This window comes from Limanda limanda, chromosome 10 (genome assembly GCF_963576545.1).
Source record: "Limanda limanda chromosome 10, fLimLim1.1, whole genome shotgun sequence".
Lineage (NCBI taxonomy): Eukaryota > Metazoa > Chordata > Actinopteri > Pleuronectiformes > Pleuronectidae > Limanda > Limanda limanda.
This window is the reverse complement of record NC_083645.1, coordinates 8,229,890-8,246,926: the sequence shown is the minus strand read 5'-3', so window position 1 is coordinate 8,246,926 and position 17,037 is coordinate 8,229,890. Positions and strand designations below refer to the sequence as shown.

At 41.2% G+C, this 17,037-nt stretch overlaps 1 protein-coding gene across 2 annotated transcripts; it reads left to right on the top strand.

Annotated features, from left to right (window-relative positions):
* The first annotated feature begins 3,334 nt into the window (after positions 1-3,334).
* On the top strand, positions 3,335-16,319 carry LOC133011797 (endothelin receptor type B-like). 2 transcript variants are annotated; one of them, XM_061079699.1, is made up of 8 exons: positions 3,335-3,499; positions 8,220-8,786; positions 10,261-10,373; positions 10,469-10,673; positions 12,807-12,956; positions 13,071-13,204; positions 13,303-13,411; positions 13,845-16,319. In XM_061079699.1, the coding sequence occupies exons 2-8, from the start codon at positions 8,400-8,402 to the stop codon at positions 13,983-13,985; spliced, it is 1,239 nt and encodes a 412-aa protein (XP_060935682.1). In that variant the 5' UTR covers positions 3,335-3,499; positions 8,220-8,399; the 3' UTR covers positions 13,986-16,319. The 2 variants fall into 2 exon arrangements, with proteins under 2 accessions (XP_060935682.1, XP_060935683.1); XM_061079700.1 differs by having other exon boundaries at positions 3,335-3,503.
* The last annotated feature ends 718 nt before the right edge of the window (positions 16,320-17,037 follow it).

Sequence of the window (17,037 nt, the reverse complement as noted above, 5' to 3'; positions counted from 1 at the left end):
TTGATGACTTCCCTAACACACACACAAAACTAAAATAATACAGATATCTCCGAATAAAATAGAGGTGTCATACACAAAAAAGATACGAAAAGATGGTAATTTGGAAGGAGACAACAAGACTCGAGAGCTTTTGGTGATAAGGTCCGACACCGGCATCGATGTGCTGTAAACAAAAACACTGTCCGTTCCAGACATTTTCCTGTTGTTATGTTGTTAAGTCTCACCAGGACAATTCCCTACTGCTATAATCATATGTGAAAGGTAAATGTCCAGACCCATTTTTCTGGACACTGTCCGTTCATGTCTGAAAACGACTATCAGAAAGAAAGAAAGAAAGAACGTAAGACGTGAAGAATTCTTCTAGAAAAGTTTGAGGTCAATCATGTTTTTTAATGGTCATACCTGTTTGACCTGATTAATGTGTCTTTTCTCATTTGTTACAACCATCCTCCATATCAAGCTTTTCATATTCAGGCAATACATGCAATACCATCGCAGCTTCTTAATATCAGAATGCTATTTTAAACATTCATTTTGCAGATCCTGTTGTTGACAGGCTGTAGATCAACACATATGTTAGAAATTTTGCCAAAAGAAACGCTTTTCTCACACTTTTGAGTCCCTGAGGGAAACATTCACAGCTGGTGCTGCTCAGCTTCAGCACATTGATGGTAAAAGTTAAATTTAACCCATACGTGTCTGGCAAGAGTCTGACGACTAATTATTCCTTAAATTTATCCCATAAACCAAATCATCAGCCCGACTGTGGCCTTAAAATACTTCATGATCCCTGTGCTGAGATCTGTTGCCATGAACTCATATATTTATTTTTTCAAAGATTCAAACGAAGAAAAACACTCTTGTTTTGGGCATCGATGCCTCTCTGCCTTTTACAGTCAAGTTTCAAAGGTTTTCTTAAGCCTCTTAAAAGTTCAGTGATTTTGTTTCAACGCATGGCTGACTGTGTAATCCTTTGTTCAAGGAAAACATGAAAATGGGCAAAATTGTGAGCTGCACATGACAGCAGTCAAACAGAATACAGAGACAAAGACAAAACTGTGATTGGATTTGAGGTCAAGGTAGTCCCAATTTCTCTGAATTGTAACGAAAGCTCTTATGACTTCCAAAACAGCTCTGAATCACCCAGAGAGTCATTAAAGGTGCAGGACAACATCTCCACGCCCCAGGGGGCCATGTGTTGTGGACAAAGGCATCTTATGCTAGCCCTGCTTTGTTAATCAGAGTTTAACTCAGTACAGAGTCATGAAGTGGGATAATATCTGCAGGCTCTTGTTGCCAGGGTTGTGTTCTCGGGTGAGAAATAAATAACGTTTTTCCCATCATGTCCCTTCTTTATCAGACACAACTGTACGTATTGTAACGCAATGTGAGCGCCTTTCCTGTGAGGGAGGATGGAGAGTACTTACATGTCATGATGTTCCAAATCTGCCAAGGCCATGTAGACTCTCCCCCATCTCCCTCTCACAAAAACACACACACACACAAACTCACACACAGTCGCGCGCACACACACACAGCTGCACACACACACAGGTGCTGAGAAACATGTGATTGAGTTGTGAAGAGATAATGTGTATAACTATGTGTATAATGGAGATAATGTCTGATTAACTGCTTAATAATAGGGGACTGTGTTAATGAGGATAATGATGCACCAGTAAATAGCTGCCTCCAAAAATAGAGCAGCAGAGGATGGGTGTCATTAAACAACACTCCACAGAGAAGCCCCTTTGTTTGGTGTGTGTGTGTGTTTGTGTGTGTGTGTGTGTGTGTGTGTGTGTGTGTGTGTGTGTGTGTGTGTGTGTGTGTGTGTGTGTGTGTGTGTGTGTGTGTGTGTGTGTGTGTGTGTGTGTGTGTGTGTGTGTGTGTGTGTGTGTGTGTGTGTGTGTGTGTGTGTGTGTAAACCCGCTGGGTTAATGGCAGTAGTGACGGTGATGCTAAGAGAGTGGGGTTGTTTAAGAGATTGTTCCTGTTTTTGGCTTGTTTGGTGCCTTTGTTTGCACATGTGCATGAGTTTGTCACAAGCACTGCGTAATTAAATGTCTTGAGTTGTTTTTTACTCTGGCAGTACTACTGAGTGAAGTGGAAATGATTCAAAGAAACATATTGAAGGATTGTTGTTTTCTGTAGTACGTCTCTTGTGCAGTCATGTTCCTGCTATATACGGTGATTGTGATGGACTGTCTGACAGATGATGTGCAGGAAAATGAATAGACTCAGACGTAAGCAAAAAAGCTGTCTGCAAGCAGACAGATAATCCTCTTGTTCTCTGTTTGGTTTATTGGCAGGTGGCAACCAACATCACGGCACATTAATGGCATTATATTGATAACCTTAATTATATAGCCCCTTTTAAAGCAAAAATACAAATCACTCTGCGATAACATCAAATTTAACACTTGCAACAACGTTGAAGACGAGAAAAAGTCGATGAGGAAGAAATTGACATAGTATAGATATAGTAGATGGTGATAATGCACCTTGACTAACAAGGAAGTAAGGAACGCTGATGACTAAACCCAAAGAATGTGACATTAACATTCATATTGTAGGAGCATTGATCACATAGGAAAAACTGAAGCCTATACAGTTTATTCAGTTACAGAGAAACTACAGACTCCATGTGTAGGAGAAGCCCTCTATCATAATGAGTTACAGAAACCTGATACAAATGATTTACTGCTGCAGGTGATCCAGTCTTCACATTTAGTTCAGACATCATTTGTGTGCCAGTCATATTTACAGGCTTTTCAATAAAATCCTTTTCAACAGCAAAAACTCAAAAACTAAAATGAAACTCATCGACAATGTCAAACCTTCCAAACAAGGTGTTTATACAGATATAAAGGTTTGTGTGTGTGTGTGTGTGTGTGTATGTGTGTGTGTGTGTGTGTGTGTGTGTGTGTGTGTGTGTGTGTGTGTGTGTGTGTGTGTGCGTGCGTGCGTGCGTGTGCGTGCGCGTGTGGTTCTTGCTCTTTTGATCTTAAATCCTGCAGGGTTATGAACCCTGGAGGCTGAACCGTTCCCATGACAGCATCAGCATCCCATGTGTATAGGCCTACGTCATCAGCAGATAACGAAAGAAGTAATTAATCCAAAGGAGTTTGATAACAGGAAACTGGAGCATCGTCGCACAGAAAGTGAAAAAAAAGAAAAGACCAAAGTCCATGTATGCATTAGAGTCGCGTCTCGACAGCGGAGAGGGAAGGATGCTGGTGTCTGGGACCTGATTGGCTGGTTTAGCAGCTTCCCGGCTTGTGCCTATAAAACCCGTGCGCTGTCCTTTCCGTGCGTCAGAGCCCAGGCAGCCGGGAGCGGGGAGGACACACACACACACACACACACACACACACACACACAGTGGACCCACCGTGATCTTAAACAGCTGGAGATCAAAAATACACTCATCCAATTGGTGGAACTGAGCTGGAATATTGGATCGGAGAACTTTGGCAGTGACCACAGAACGGCCCCGCAGGTGGGTGAGTCCAGAAAACGGATGCAGTCAATGACCTTAACCTATTCACACACCTATCTATCTATCTATTTATCTATCTATCTATCTATCTATCTATCTATCTATCTATCTATCTATCTATCTATCTATCTATCTATCTATCTATCTATCTATCTATCTATCTATCTATCTATCTATCTATCTATCTATCTATCTATCTATCTATCTATCTATCTATCTATCTATCTATCTATCTATCTATCTATCTATCTATCTATCTATCTATCTATCTATCTATCTATCTATCTATCTATCTATCTATCTATCTATCTATCTATCTATCTATCTATCTATCTATCTATCTATCTATCTATCTATCTATCTATCTATCTATCTATCTATCTATCTATCTATCTATCTATCTATCTATCTATCTATCTATCTATCTATCTATCTATCTATCTTTATATCTTGGTTTTTATTTGAAGAAAACAGTGTGTTGTTTTTGAAAGGGTAAATGAAAAAGGGTTTATGGTTTTCATCTTTACGCATGGAGCGTAAAGTTCACGTTTTCAGTTGACTATGAATCCAGAAACTTTGCGTGTGAATTTGTGTTGCTTTTACTATGGAAAGTGATGTCTGGTTGCCCACTTGTTGAATGTTTTATAATCCAGTTAGGGGCCCTGGTGTTGAACTGGAGGGGCTCAGCTTCTCTCACACGCGTGACAGTATCGTTTCTACGCGGTTACGCAGAGAGAAAGTCAGCTTCATGCTCATCACAGCCTGTCAGTGTTGATAAATGTCCTGCAGTCCACCGGTCACAGTTTGCAGTCCGTCCATTTCACGCCCTGCAGTCGTTGCCGAGCCGCCCCCCCCGCTGCGCATCAGAGGGGCTCCGCAAAAACTTGGCTCACGGTGGCCATACGTCGCTGTCCCTGACAATAACAGAATCACTCAAAACTTGATTCACTCCACTGGCTTTCTTTATTCCCGCGTAGACAGGGATTTATTTAATCCGTTCACAGCAGAGACCACTCAATTCAAGGGAACTGCCAGAGGAGCTGTATTTCACTAAGAATACAAACATGTTAAAATGCAGTAATACAATCAAACTGTCACATCAGGGCATTGAGATGTAGTGGAGCCGAGACTAAACTGCTTTTTTTCATTTAGATTTGATTTCTAAAAAACAAAACATCATTGTTGTGGCATGGGTGTTTGCATTTTTACTGGCATGCAGCAGTCCCCCCTTGTGAGTATGACGTGATCCAGTTAATCCACAACATGGACAGAATGAGAGGAAAAACTGCCAGATCAAGCTAAAACCACGGAGCTGAGGCAAAAACAATCAGTCAATTTAGATCCATGGCGCATTTGCGTCACAGTACACGTACGATGGTCTTGTGATTATGTGCAAGTAAAAAAAATGATCCTGTAATTTTGGATGAGCGCTCTCTATCAGCATTTTCCAACTCTCCATCTTATCATTGTTTTGCAGCCAGTCATGAGAGTGACCTGCAGGCAAGACCTCCAGGACGCTCTTATGACTCCAACCCTTTCAGTCATTGTGCCTCAGCTCTCACTCTTTCCCCTCTTCTGACTTTTCCTTTCCTGTGCTTTCGTTTTCCTCCCATTGTTCCTCTAAATGCTACCGTAGATTAAGCTGCCATTCATCCCAATCGTGGCCTCTTTTGTTGTCAATTTGTCCCTGTATTCTTTTGCAATTTTTTTCTGAACACACTTGTCATATGTCCCTTTTCCCTCCCTTTCCTCCCACACTTACAGTACATGCACATCTTATGACCACCTCTAGTAACCCCTTCACTTTTACTCCACTGCTTGCCAACTTTCCTTCTTCTTCTTTTCTTAGATTCGGAGCCAGCGGAGCTCAAGGTCGGAGATGGTTGCTAAAGTAGAACCTATTAGATTAGGAGGATCAGTCCAATTAAACTTCAGCTTTCCAAATACATCAGAGAATCCTGCTCTAACACAGCCTAATGAGCAGCCCTGTTATACAACACAAAGAGATTAATCAGATGACTGAGGGGATGATGGCCAAATTTTTCAAAACTGATTTCTTGTGATATGTGTGTGAGTTCATCCATGTGATTTTGTGTCTTTGTGTGTGGACAGAATGAGCCTCTGTGAGCCGAACACAGTCATGAATGCCAGCTTTGTTTGACAGCCTGTGTGCAAAAGCATAAATATATGTGTATGTATGTTTTATAAGAACATTCTTATATGACTATAAAACAAGTTAAAGAAATGTGTTCCTTTCCCCAAACCATGGTGTCAAGAGGTTTGCACATCTGCTCAGAGATGGGGTTGTGGGGTTGTGTGCGCATATTAAAGATGGTGTGATGACATTTTGGGAATGTGAGGACATTTTGGTCAGTTTGCACAACTTCAAAGTTTAAATTCTGTTTGAGGGCTAGAGCTTGGATTTAAGGTTCAGGTTAGGATTAGTTTCAGGCTTGGGTTAGGCTAGGGGTTAGAGCAAGTCATTTAGTTGCAATGGTTGAGCTTAGGGTTGGGGAATGCAATATGTCAACAAGTGTCCTCACAAAGACAGAAGAACAATGTGTGTGAGTGTGTGTGTGTGTGTGTGTGTGTGTGTGTGTGTGTGTGTGTGTGTGTGTTTGTGTTTTTGTGTGTGCGTGTGCGTGTGTGGGTGGGTGTGAGTGTTTGTATGTGTGTGCGTTTTCTTTGTCTCACACAAACCTAGCTTAGCTCTGAGCCTCTCGAGAATCATGGGTGCCCCCCAGAAAGCCTCCAGGCGTCATTCGGATAAATGGGCTGATTGACGATGGCAACAATATCTGTAGACACATGCTTCGGGAGCACAGTCACACATACAGACACTGACACACAAACACACACCCACACACACACACACACACACACACACACACATACACACACACACACAAACACACACACACACACACACAATGGACACAGAAGAGCTGTTCTTAAACACAGTTGTCACTCATCTATTGCTCTCCTCTCTCCTCTCTCCCTCTCTTTCTGCTCATTTCTCTCCCTCTCTTTTGCTTCACTGTTACACAGAACACGCTCTCAATATTGCAATTGTTATTTTATAGAAACACCTGAGAACATCTGACTCAAAATTATTTTAACACCTGTTGATTCAGGACCATGCTCACTCATGTATTGGGATCAAGTGTAATCTATTTGAATCACCTCTGTGGTGCAGACAATGAAACGGTGCGCCTGCTTTGATCATTTACATGTTAGCTCTCCACGTGTAGAATCATGCTGAGTAGTTTAACAACTTCAGCTCCGTCAGAAACATAATGACTGGAATAGATTAAGAGGCAACAACCTTTTGTTAGTTCTTTTAGTAAATGACTGATTGAATGAATCACATGTATTAGCAGCATACTCATCAGGTTAGTGGTTGGGGGACCAGACATCAGAGATATGTGGTTAAGGTTAGGCAACAAAAGCACTTTGGTTAGGATGAAGGAAAATTGGTTAAATGTAGATAAACTACAATCTTGCTCTAAACTTAGGGGTTAGGGTTATTACAAGTAGACTTTGTACTATAAGATCAGCAATGTTGGCAGAAAACCCATGTAATGTCTGTGATTGTTGATTCGTTCAGTATCAACATATTTGCAACTTGCCAAATATGAATACATTATGGTTAAAGTTACATTATGTTGTCTAGAAAATATATCTTTGCTGTTACAGTTTAGCTGCACGTGCCCTGGGGTTTAGATGCTTTTATTCTTAGATGAGACAGAACAACCTGGCTTGAAAGCAATAGTCTGCCCTGTGGAGGTTGGCTGCAGGGGTTTCATTGCAACATCAACCATCGGGTTGCTCAGAGATCTTGGGAATCTACGCACAAGCCCCACACCAGACCATAAAAAAATATCAAAGACTGTAAAACGATGCAGCCAATGGCTCTGGATCAGGAGGAAAGATCCCAACTGGGCCCCAAGGTGCTAGAGACATGCACCCTGGTCCGATCAAGCTTCAGTGGGCCTTAGAAGAGGGTGTCTTGTGATTAAAAGGCTGAAACACATTATGACGCTAAGGTACACAACTGAAGACATGTCCCTCACATCCACTGTTAGTCACTAACATTCAATGACATCAACTGGTGGTAGGCATTAACTAGGGCGGTAGTACATACAAGGGATATTCTCAATCTTGTCCTGTGTTCTAAAATTGGAAAGTGTTTAGTTCCAAAAGGATTGTGAGTTGAGGTTGTGATGTGTGATCTCCTGAGCTGGCCACATGGCTTCCATAGTACTGCTAAACAAGTCAGTAGCCATTTTTACCTCTGGTCTCTGCATACCCTCAGGTTTGGCCTGTTCAGTTGATTACGAGGCCAAAACACTTGGTGCACATTTGATGTTATGCTGGTTGCCGCTAACACCTTTGAGTGGAAGACCTTCAAACAAACAAACAGGGGATAGTCCCCATCTTGTCCTGTTCTAAAAAAAGAGTTAAAAAAGCTAACATTAATCTGATATTTGATATATTTTGTGTCAGTCTCTCCCCGTTTGTCAGTGACCCTGACAGCACCGATAAAAAAAAAAAAATAAAATAAAACTAAGAGTCATGGTTGCAGCTTTGTTCCACTGTTGTTTTAACCTAAATTCTAACTATTTTTTCTTTATAATCAATGGCAATCAGTCCAATACATTGTGAGATAAAAGTGCAACTGTTTGTGTGTAACGTGATGGTTTGTCTGCTTCCTCTGCAGGATAAAAAAACGCGGACTTGGTCACACGTTGTCAAGCCTGGAGCAAGATCCAGTGTCCGGATGGGATTGAGCACGTGAATATGTGTGTGTGTGAGTGCCTTTAAGTGTGTCATTTTCCGGTTGCCACGTGCCTTTGAGCAAGCGAAGATCTTGCTGTGTGAGTGTGAGGCTCCTCTGAAGATGAGGGCCCTCGCTCTGCTGTGTCTCCTGATGGTGGCGGTGGTCGGGGCCTCCAGGTTCGCCCGCGACTCCCAAGGCGGCCCTGAGGCTTCAGAAACCTCCAAGAGCAACACGTCTGTCCCGCTGCCTCCACCACAGCCAGGCCGACCGCGGGGCTCCTTCCCCCCCATGTGCATAAAGCCCACAGAGATCAAACACGCCTTCAAGTATGTGAACACCATTGTGTCGTGCCTGATCTTTGTGGTGGGGATGATCGGCAACTCAGCGCTGCTCAGGATCATATATAAGAACAAGTGTATGAGGAACGGACCAAACGTCCTGATTGGAAGCCTGGCACTGGGGGACCTGCTTTATATTATCATCGCCATCCCCATCAATGTGTTTAAGGTAGGTATGTGATTTCCTGTGCACAAATCAAGTTAACACTGATATGAACAGAAAACAGCTGTATGACGACATTCCTTTACCCCACATTGTGGATTGTACTCTTGATTCTCAGAATTCAGCCTGCAGACGTTAAAGACCTGCTGCTTATTGGAGCCAGTCCGTTTGATTGACAGCTTCGTGTTGTCATTTAAATATTTTTACCAGCCCTGGGCTCTGATTTAGTGTCAAAATATGCACGTAGCATAAACACAATTTTCACAGTGAGCCAACCAAGGACACGGAAAGATTGAATCTGCTCAATGTACCCTGCAGCTTCATATTTTGGGAGGATAAGGTTGCACCTTGTTTCACTTCCACTTGAGACCAGTATATCGTGACTTGAGACCTCCAGGCTCGTCAAAACACACAATAATGACAAACTCAAAAAACTCACAGTAGTCAAAATGCTTGAAAAAAGATTGAACTAGTCTGTGCATTGTTTCCTCTATTTGTATGTGATGATCTGTCTGAAGTCTTTTTGTCCTGCATCTACATTTGATAGCTACATCAACTCATCAGATTGAATACATGTCTCTGTTTGTTGAGTATAATATGATTGATCAGCTTTTGCTGATTAATATACAAATCTAAATTTACGCAATTAAAAAAAAAAAGAAGTAAAAAAAGAGGTTTAAATTATTTCAATTTCCCATATAATGGTCTGTAACTAGTTTAGTATTTCATCCAAAGCTATTCCTTCTGCACTGCACTATCAGAGTTATGGCTGAGTCATTTGCAATGCATTTCTTGGCATAAATTCTGGTTAGCTGTGGTCTATTCATGAGTTTATTGCTGCAATTTGTCTCAACTTTCCGCCAGTGTCATGTGGTTTCGTTTATTTACGTTGCACAATTCTGGTTGTGGCCGTTAAACAGATTGGGTTGATTAGTAAGATTACATAAATCTCATTCTTGCTTTTATTTGTTTGTTTTTATGTTTAAACCAAGCAATACCAGTGGATTGAACACTTTTTATTGGATTAAAACACAAAAATATTAAATATTTGAAATATAATAGTTTCTTGTACTTGGAATTTCTGACATTTTTGTCAACAGCCCAAACTGTTAAGTTCACGATTAAGAGAGTACATTTTCTATATCTAAAGCTGACTATAAAAAAAAAAAGGAAATAAGACAGTATAGACAAAAGTGTAGATTTTATATGAAGCCTTTCAAAAATTTGAATGTGTAACCTTTGTTGTTGAACACATTATCCAAATTTGAACTGACTCCATCCTCCTGGGAAGAAGGACGTTTACGGCAAGGAAGAACACATTCTTGTTGGTTTTGGCTTTAGTTGCTGCAACAATAATGGAGGACATGATGAACAGATTATCCTTCAATGATCCTCTAAGGGGATATAGGTGACACTTCTCAGATTTCTCTCACCACGAATGTCTTCCCTCTCTGTCTCCCTCAATTATCTCTCTCTGCAGCTGATAGCGGAGGACTGGCCATTTGGTGTTTACGTCTGTAAACTGGTGCCGTTCATACAGAAAGCGTCTGTGGGAATCACTGTCCTCAGCCTGTGCGCCCTCAGCATTGACCGGTATAGACCTCTGCCCTATACACAAAACACATAAATACTATTGTTGAATGCAGCTAATGCTTGTGTTTGTGTTTGTATGCTGTGTGTGCGAGCAGCTACCATGCAGTGACATCCTGGAGCAGGGTGAAGGGGATGGGGATCCCTCTGTGGAAAGCCGTGCAGGTGACTCTGATCTGGCTGGTGGCCGTGGCGCTGGCCGTCCCCGAGGCGCTGGCGTTCGACATGTTGGAGATACCATACAGAGGCAGTAAGCTGCGAGTCTGCCTCCTGCACCCGGAACAAACCAATAGCTTCATGAAGGTATAGGACACTTTTTTACCGACCTAAATAGTGTGACTGTTTCCATCCACCTGTCACCACAGTAGTGTCACAACCATACAAGATGCAGCATAAAACTTGGGGTGAAACTTGAAGATGGGTGTGGTCCGACAATGATTACTGAATATAGTAATATCTATTGAGTACTAATTTAATAATAATGGTATGTCTACTGAGTACTCATTTAATAATGTAATACCTTTTAGTGAGTACTCATAAAATATTAACTACTAAGGACCCAGTAATGATGCAGTAGGATCCACTTATTTGGTTGCACTGTTATGAGTAATTTCACAGAAATTAATTGATTTAGAAGGAAGTGAGAAAACTGGATGTGAATTGACATTTTTAAGATAAAAAATATCTTGATTTGATGAATTTAAAGGCTATTTGATTAAAAAAAGTTGATTAAAAAAATTAATCTGGAACACAATTACACTTTCAGGATAGTGGTGGTTGAATTGCCAAATTGATTTGATAAACTTGTCATAGTTTTGAGTGAAACCATTGCTCTGACAATCAGCTGGGCTGTGTCTCTTTGTACTGTGAATCATTCATCAGCCACCGGACCTGAAGGATTCACACCGGTCACAGCGAGCAATGTCTGTTACTTCCTCCTCCGCTGACAGCCAAAATCTCAGCTAGTCTAGCCTTCAACTCAGCTAGCATAGCCTTGGAGTGGAGGACAGAGGGCTCCAGTAGTTGGAGGAGGAGGAAGGCAAAGCGGAAAGTGACGGACAGCAGGATGAGCTGAGCAGGGAATGAGGGAGTGGAGCTGGCAGTGCGAGGCCGGGGCTGGAAGGAAGCTTAGCGCTCTCTGCCTCTTACAGTGTATAGTGGACAAAGACAAGATGTAAAGGGTTGATCTACTGCTTGACTTGTAAGTAGATGGATTGCAGGTGTGATGGCCGATTGCCAGTTGAGCGGCCGGGAGGGAGTGAGGAGCATCACGTGGACAGACACACACTGTACACACACTACACACACACACACACACACACACACAGCAAGACATGAGACTCAAGGGAAGCGGAAGAAGCACAAGGGAGGGCCCCGGGTCACAGCTGTGACCAAGACAGCCCACTGATTAGGATCTCTCCACTAACTAAAAAAAGGGTTATGTTGGTCACGCCTGCACCTGATGATGTGACAACCAAATACACATGGGAACAGCTCGGTTTGCTTCAAAGCGAAGCGCCAGAGGGCCAGCCAAATAATTGGTGTATTTCTTTAATCAGGATTTCCTTCTTTCCTCTTGAGCTCAACTAACACCTACAGTAATTAGTCAGTCTAATGAATGCAATGCAGTACATGTACGCTGCATGCAATTGATCTGAACAAACTGTTTGTGCTCATGAGGCGGGGCAGTGAGAAACTGTAAAGATGTGTCAAACGGGAAGAAACTTCCTTTACTTTATTTAAACAAGAAAGGTTAAGAGGAACTGCGGCACGCAGTCGAAATACAGCCTCCTTTCAGTGAATTGAAAAAAAGAGCAAGTCTTTAGTAAAAAACAGACAGCATTTATTTATCTATTTGAAATAGAGCAAACATTTCATTATGAACTTTGAAGAAAATATTTCTGTATTATTAAACGCTTTTTGTCCTCTAGTTTGCGCAAAAATATTGTATTTATGCAACTGGATAGAACTGAGGGACAAATAGGAAAGAAAGCATGTTCTTTCAGTGTAAAAAAAAAAATGAAAGACCAGTAACCAATAATTGAATACAAGCAAGATTTATGTAATAATTTGTTAATAAAAACAAACACATATTGATATTATGGATAAAATAAAGTCCCAGTAGGATGAAACTGATAATTTATACAATTTCTCTGTTTTTGACTTTTTTAGACTCTGTCCTGCACTTTGTACAACACTTACAAAACAGTGATCAGAGGGTTTATGGATAGAAAACATACATAGCTATTTTGTCCGCCCTCTCTGTACAGTGCACGTGTTGACAGGATGATTTATATGCATACGTTGCAAAGAAACCTCAGTAATAGTAATGTAATGCAAAACACATTCGGTACAGTGGAGACTTGAGGCCACATTAAATCTACATGTTTTCTTTACCAATGGACATTTAATGATGCGATCTTTGTTTTTCTCCAGTTCTACCAGGATGTGAAAGATTGGTGGCTGTTTGGCTTCTACTTCTGCTTCCCCCTGGCCTGCACAGGGATCTTCTACACCCTTATGTCCTGTGAGATGCTTGGTCGTAAAAAAGGCATGCGCATCGCACTCAATGACCACATGAAACAGGTATGTAAACAAAAATAGTCTGGCGAGCACGTTGTGAATCATGCAGCCGTGATCTATGGGACCTGAAGGCCCTCCGCGGCTTCAATATTTGTCTTTCTCTCTCTCTGTGAGTAGCGGAGGGAAGTGGCGAAGACGGTCTTCTGCCTGGTTTTGATTTTTGCTCTCTGCTGGCTGCCCCTTCATCTCAGCCGTATTTTGAAGAAAACAATCTACGACCAAAATGACCCCAACCGCTGTGAACTGCTCAGGTGACACAAATACACTGCGGACTTCATGAGAACCCATTGTTCTTTCCTCTGTGATTTCCTCTGATCTTTACTGTAAACTTTGCACTTTTCCCTGCCAGCTTCCTGTTAGTGATGGATTACATCGGCATCAACATGGCTTCCCTAAACTCCTGCATTAACCCGATTGCCCTCTACTTTGTCAGCCAGAAGTTTAAAAACTGCTTCCAGGTATGAAACAACTGATATAATCACCTCCACCAAGGAGGTTATGCTTTCACCCCTGTCTCTTTTGTCTGTTGGTTGGTTTGTCACATGGATCCAAGATATTTTTTTTCACTTTTCTTACATTTCACCGATTTCCCAGGAAACAATTAATGTATCAAATGAGTAAAAAAAATACTCTGTGAACTGAGTGTGTGCAATTTGGTGCAGATCCCCCCAAAAATCTGGATCTAGCAGAATTAAATGTGGTTTCATCTCCAGCGACGGAGATTACGATTTCATGATCCGTATTGTTTTGTTGGAGTTTAAGGCTGGATTGAATTTAAAAGGGCTGTTGGGTCTTGGCGGAGGCCTGCGCTCCACTCAGTGCCTTTTTAGTTATAAAATCCAGTCGACAAAAACACGTGAGTAACTGCATGTCTGTCTTCTCCTGTTGTAGTCTTGCCTGTGCTGCTGGTGCTACAGAATGTCTCCCCTGGACGAGCGAGGTTCGGGAGGACGCTGGAAGGGCTCCGGCCCCGGGAACGGTCTGGACCGCTCCAGCTCCCGCTCCAGTCAGAAATACACAAGCTCTTCATAAACACACACACATGCTCACACACAGGCAAACACACCTACACACACACACACATCACTGTACCTCTTCTCTCGAACCCGTGTTCCCATCAACTTCCATCACAGAGAAACAGCATTGCTGCCAACAGATTGACGAGGAGGGAAGATTGGAATGAGGTTCTACAGGATGCACATCAGACTGAAAGACTCTGAGGTAGAAGCATTGACCCAAGGACTGCTCCTGTTCAGGCTGCTGCACTATACTGCAGAAACTAGGATGAAACCAGGGCGGCATAGATCTATTCATACTCCAACACTGAGGCTTGTGCAGAGGGTTAAAAGTCTCTAAGTGGACCGTCACAGTAATTACAGTTATAAAGAATGTTAATTCAAGCCACATGTAAATGTATGTACATTATTTACCTGTAGACTGCACACGTAAAGTCATATCTATAGCCGTAGTGCTTCATGTATGATTAATAGCCGAAGAGTACTAACTGTTGAAGCTTTAATACCTCACGGGGAAAGATAGAGGGAAACTGTGACCCGAGAATCAGTAGCCAATTATCTGAAAATCATGTGCGTATTCTCACTGCGCCATGCCCATGTGCCTTGGTGACATCATACTCAAGCAAAATGGGCCCCACTGTGTATCCTTGGGAGTCAAACAGCAGAAATCCTTCATCTGGAAATCATCGCAGTGTGAGTCATCTGGAGGAAAGCTGTTGTCCTTGAACGCTGACAAACACCAGATGATTCCCATCGTGTCACAAAGAAGAGGTCAATATTAGTTCTATTGTTAATGCAGTACTCATGCTGTCGTAAGTGGTTTCCACTATGTATAAAGTCTTAACTTGTCTCTTTACAATGTAGCTTCTATTTTTCTAAGGAAATATCACAAAACAGGTGGAGCTCGTTTCATCAGTCCAACATGAAGTGTTCATTTACTATTTTCCAAATATCTGACCACTGTCAGTGAGTGGTCAGATTTCATGAGCTTTCATGGGGCCGGAAATATACTTCTAAGAGCTGCTATAGGAACACAATTCTTATATTGTACACGTTTTTAAAGCTTAAGGTAGGGAAAAAAAACATTTTTGTACAGCTGGATGTTTTTAAAAAGTGAATGTTTTTATCAGAGATTACATTATGGTCATAGCATTTATTTAGAAATATGTAGTTCTTTCCTTTCAGTGTAGGGTCCAATGAATTTAGGTATAATTCAGGGACAAATTGAATGTGAGCGATTGACATAATCTGTGAACGAGAGAGTTTCTCATAAAGAGATGTGAAGTATGTGGGGTCCAACACAGGAGGACTTTGGGACGCCTGAGATTGCTGAGCAACTCAGTCATCGCTTACCCGTGACAAATCTTGTGATACCAGCATCAAGAAAATACTTTTTACATAAGTTAGGGCTCTTTAAAAAGAAAAAAACTGCAGTTTGTGCCTTATTGTAAATCAGCAGTCCACCAGAGTATTATTATTCAGTAAAACCCACGTGGTACAAATTATTAAAAGGTGAACTTTAAACCTAAATGAATCACAGTTTTTCACATTGGTAGAAGTGACTAGGGCTGGACGATATGGCAGAATTTATATCAAGAAAAAAATATGCATATCAGCCAGAATCTGCTATTTTACAAAAATGTCATATTATTATTTCTTTTGAGATTAAAGAAGTAAAGGTTGTGGCTTGACAAACAGAGAATGAAAAACATTTTACAAATCTGAGGTTGATATTTCGTTTTCTCAACACAATATATAAAAACACATTGAGCCTTTGTTATATTGCTTTTGATGAAAATCATTTTGCGTTAATTATTGATATTGATTTTTTGCCCAACCCTATATAAGTGACAGCCTAAAGCCCTTCTGATTATATGCACATGATGAATCCCTTAAATCTGGTGCTGAGATTGAGCTTGTTTTTTTTAATTTTGCATATTTAGTTTATTTTTACCAAACTAGTGGGTGAATGTATCCTCTTTTAAAACCAAAGTTATGCTTAACAACCAGATAATGTGTCTTATTTTTATGTTGTTTTGAATATAGACAGTATTTTTGTGTGTAATATATGAATGTTCAAACATAATATTCCTTTTGCTACTGTAATAAGGGTTTGCAGCAGTGCTCAGATCAGCTGATACAGTAGCAGTACATTAACTAATTGTGTGTAATTATCGTGTGGAAGGTCTGAGCAGTTTTGTGAGCATCCTTACTGAGGGACCTCCAAGAAACATTTAACACGTAATTTGATGATGAAACGTGAATATTGGCCCTGGTGTTTTGGATTACATTTATACTGTAGCCCAATTGTTTCATGAGAGTATGCAGTAATAAAAACTATTTTATAGCATATATGTTGTTGAGAGTTATTTATTGAACACACAGAGGAGTGAATGGATTTGTGTTGATCTTTGGTCTCTGGTGATGTCACGTCTGGTCTGGACATTACATGACATGTTACAAAATGTATCTGTGGGTGCATAGTGTTCGGAAAAATTTTCGTTCTCACTGACTTTTCGTGTAAATACTTTATTGCCCTTTGAATACCGATCTGTTGTTTTATCAGTAGTGTCACTGTACTTCATTTGCAAACGCTCAAGACTCTGAGTATAGTGATCCCGGTGAGAAACAAGTGCACTCTTGACTCTTAACAGGAGTGAACATAAACAGTCATCTCTGTTATTAACAGCCTGTCAAAGGTCCTGTCATGCACGATTTCTTTTTTCCTTCCTTTTTCCTTTTCATGAGAAGTTACATTTGGTTTAAATCAGATTTCAAAGAAACATCATCGAGAGAAAACATGTCAGATGTGTTCAGGCCAGATACAAATTATGGATGGGGATCAAAGTTGTATATCGGGCCCCTGATCCACTTCCAGCGCCGCCTCCCACCCATCCTTATCTCAAATACCGACACGGTCACAGGTTTTATTTATTAATTAATACCATGCGGGGGCTCCACTACAAATGCTTTAATAGCCAAGTACCTGACAAATAAGTAACTCCTCATCCTCCACCCCCACATCTCTCTCTTCTTTTTCTACAGCTCTCCCTCCCCGACCCTCTCCT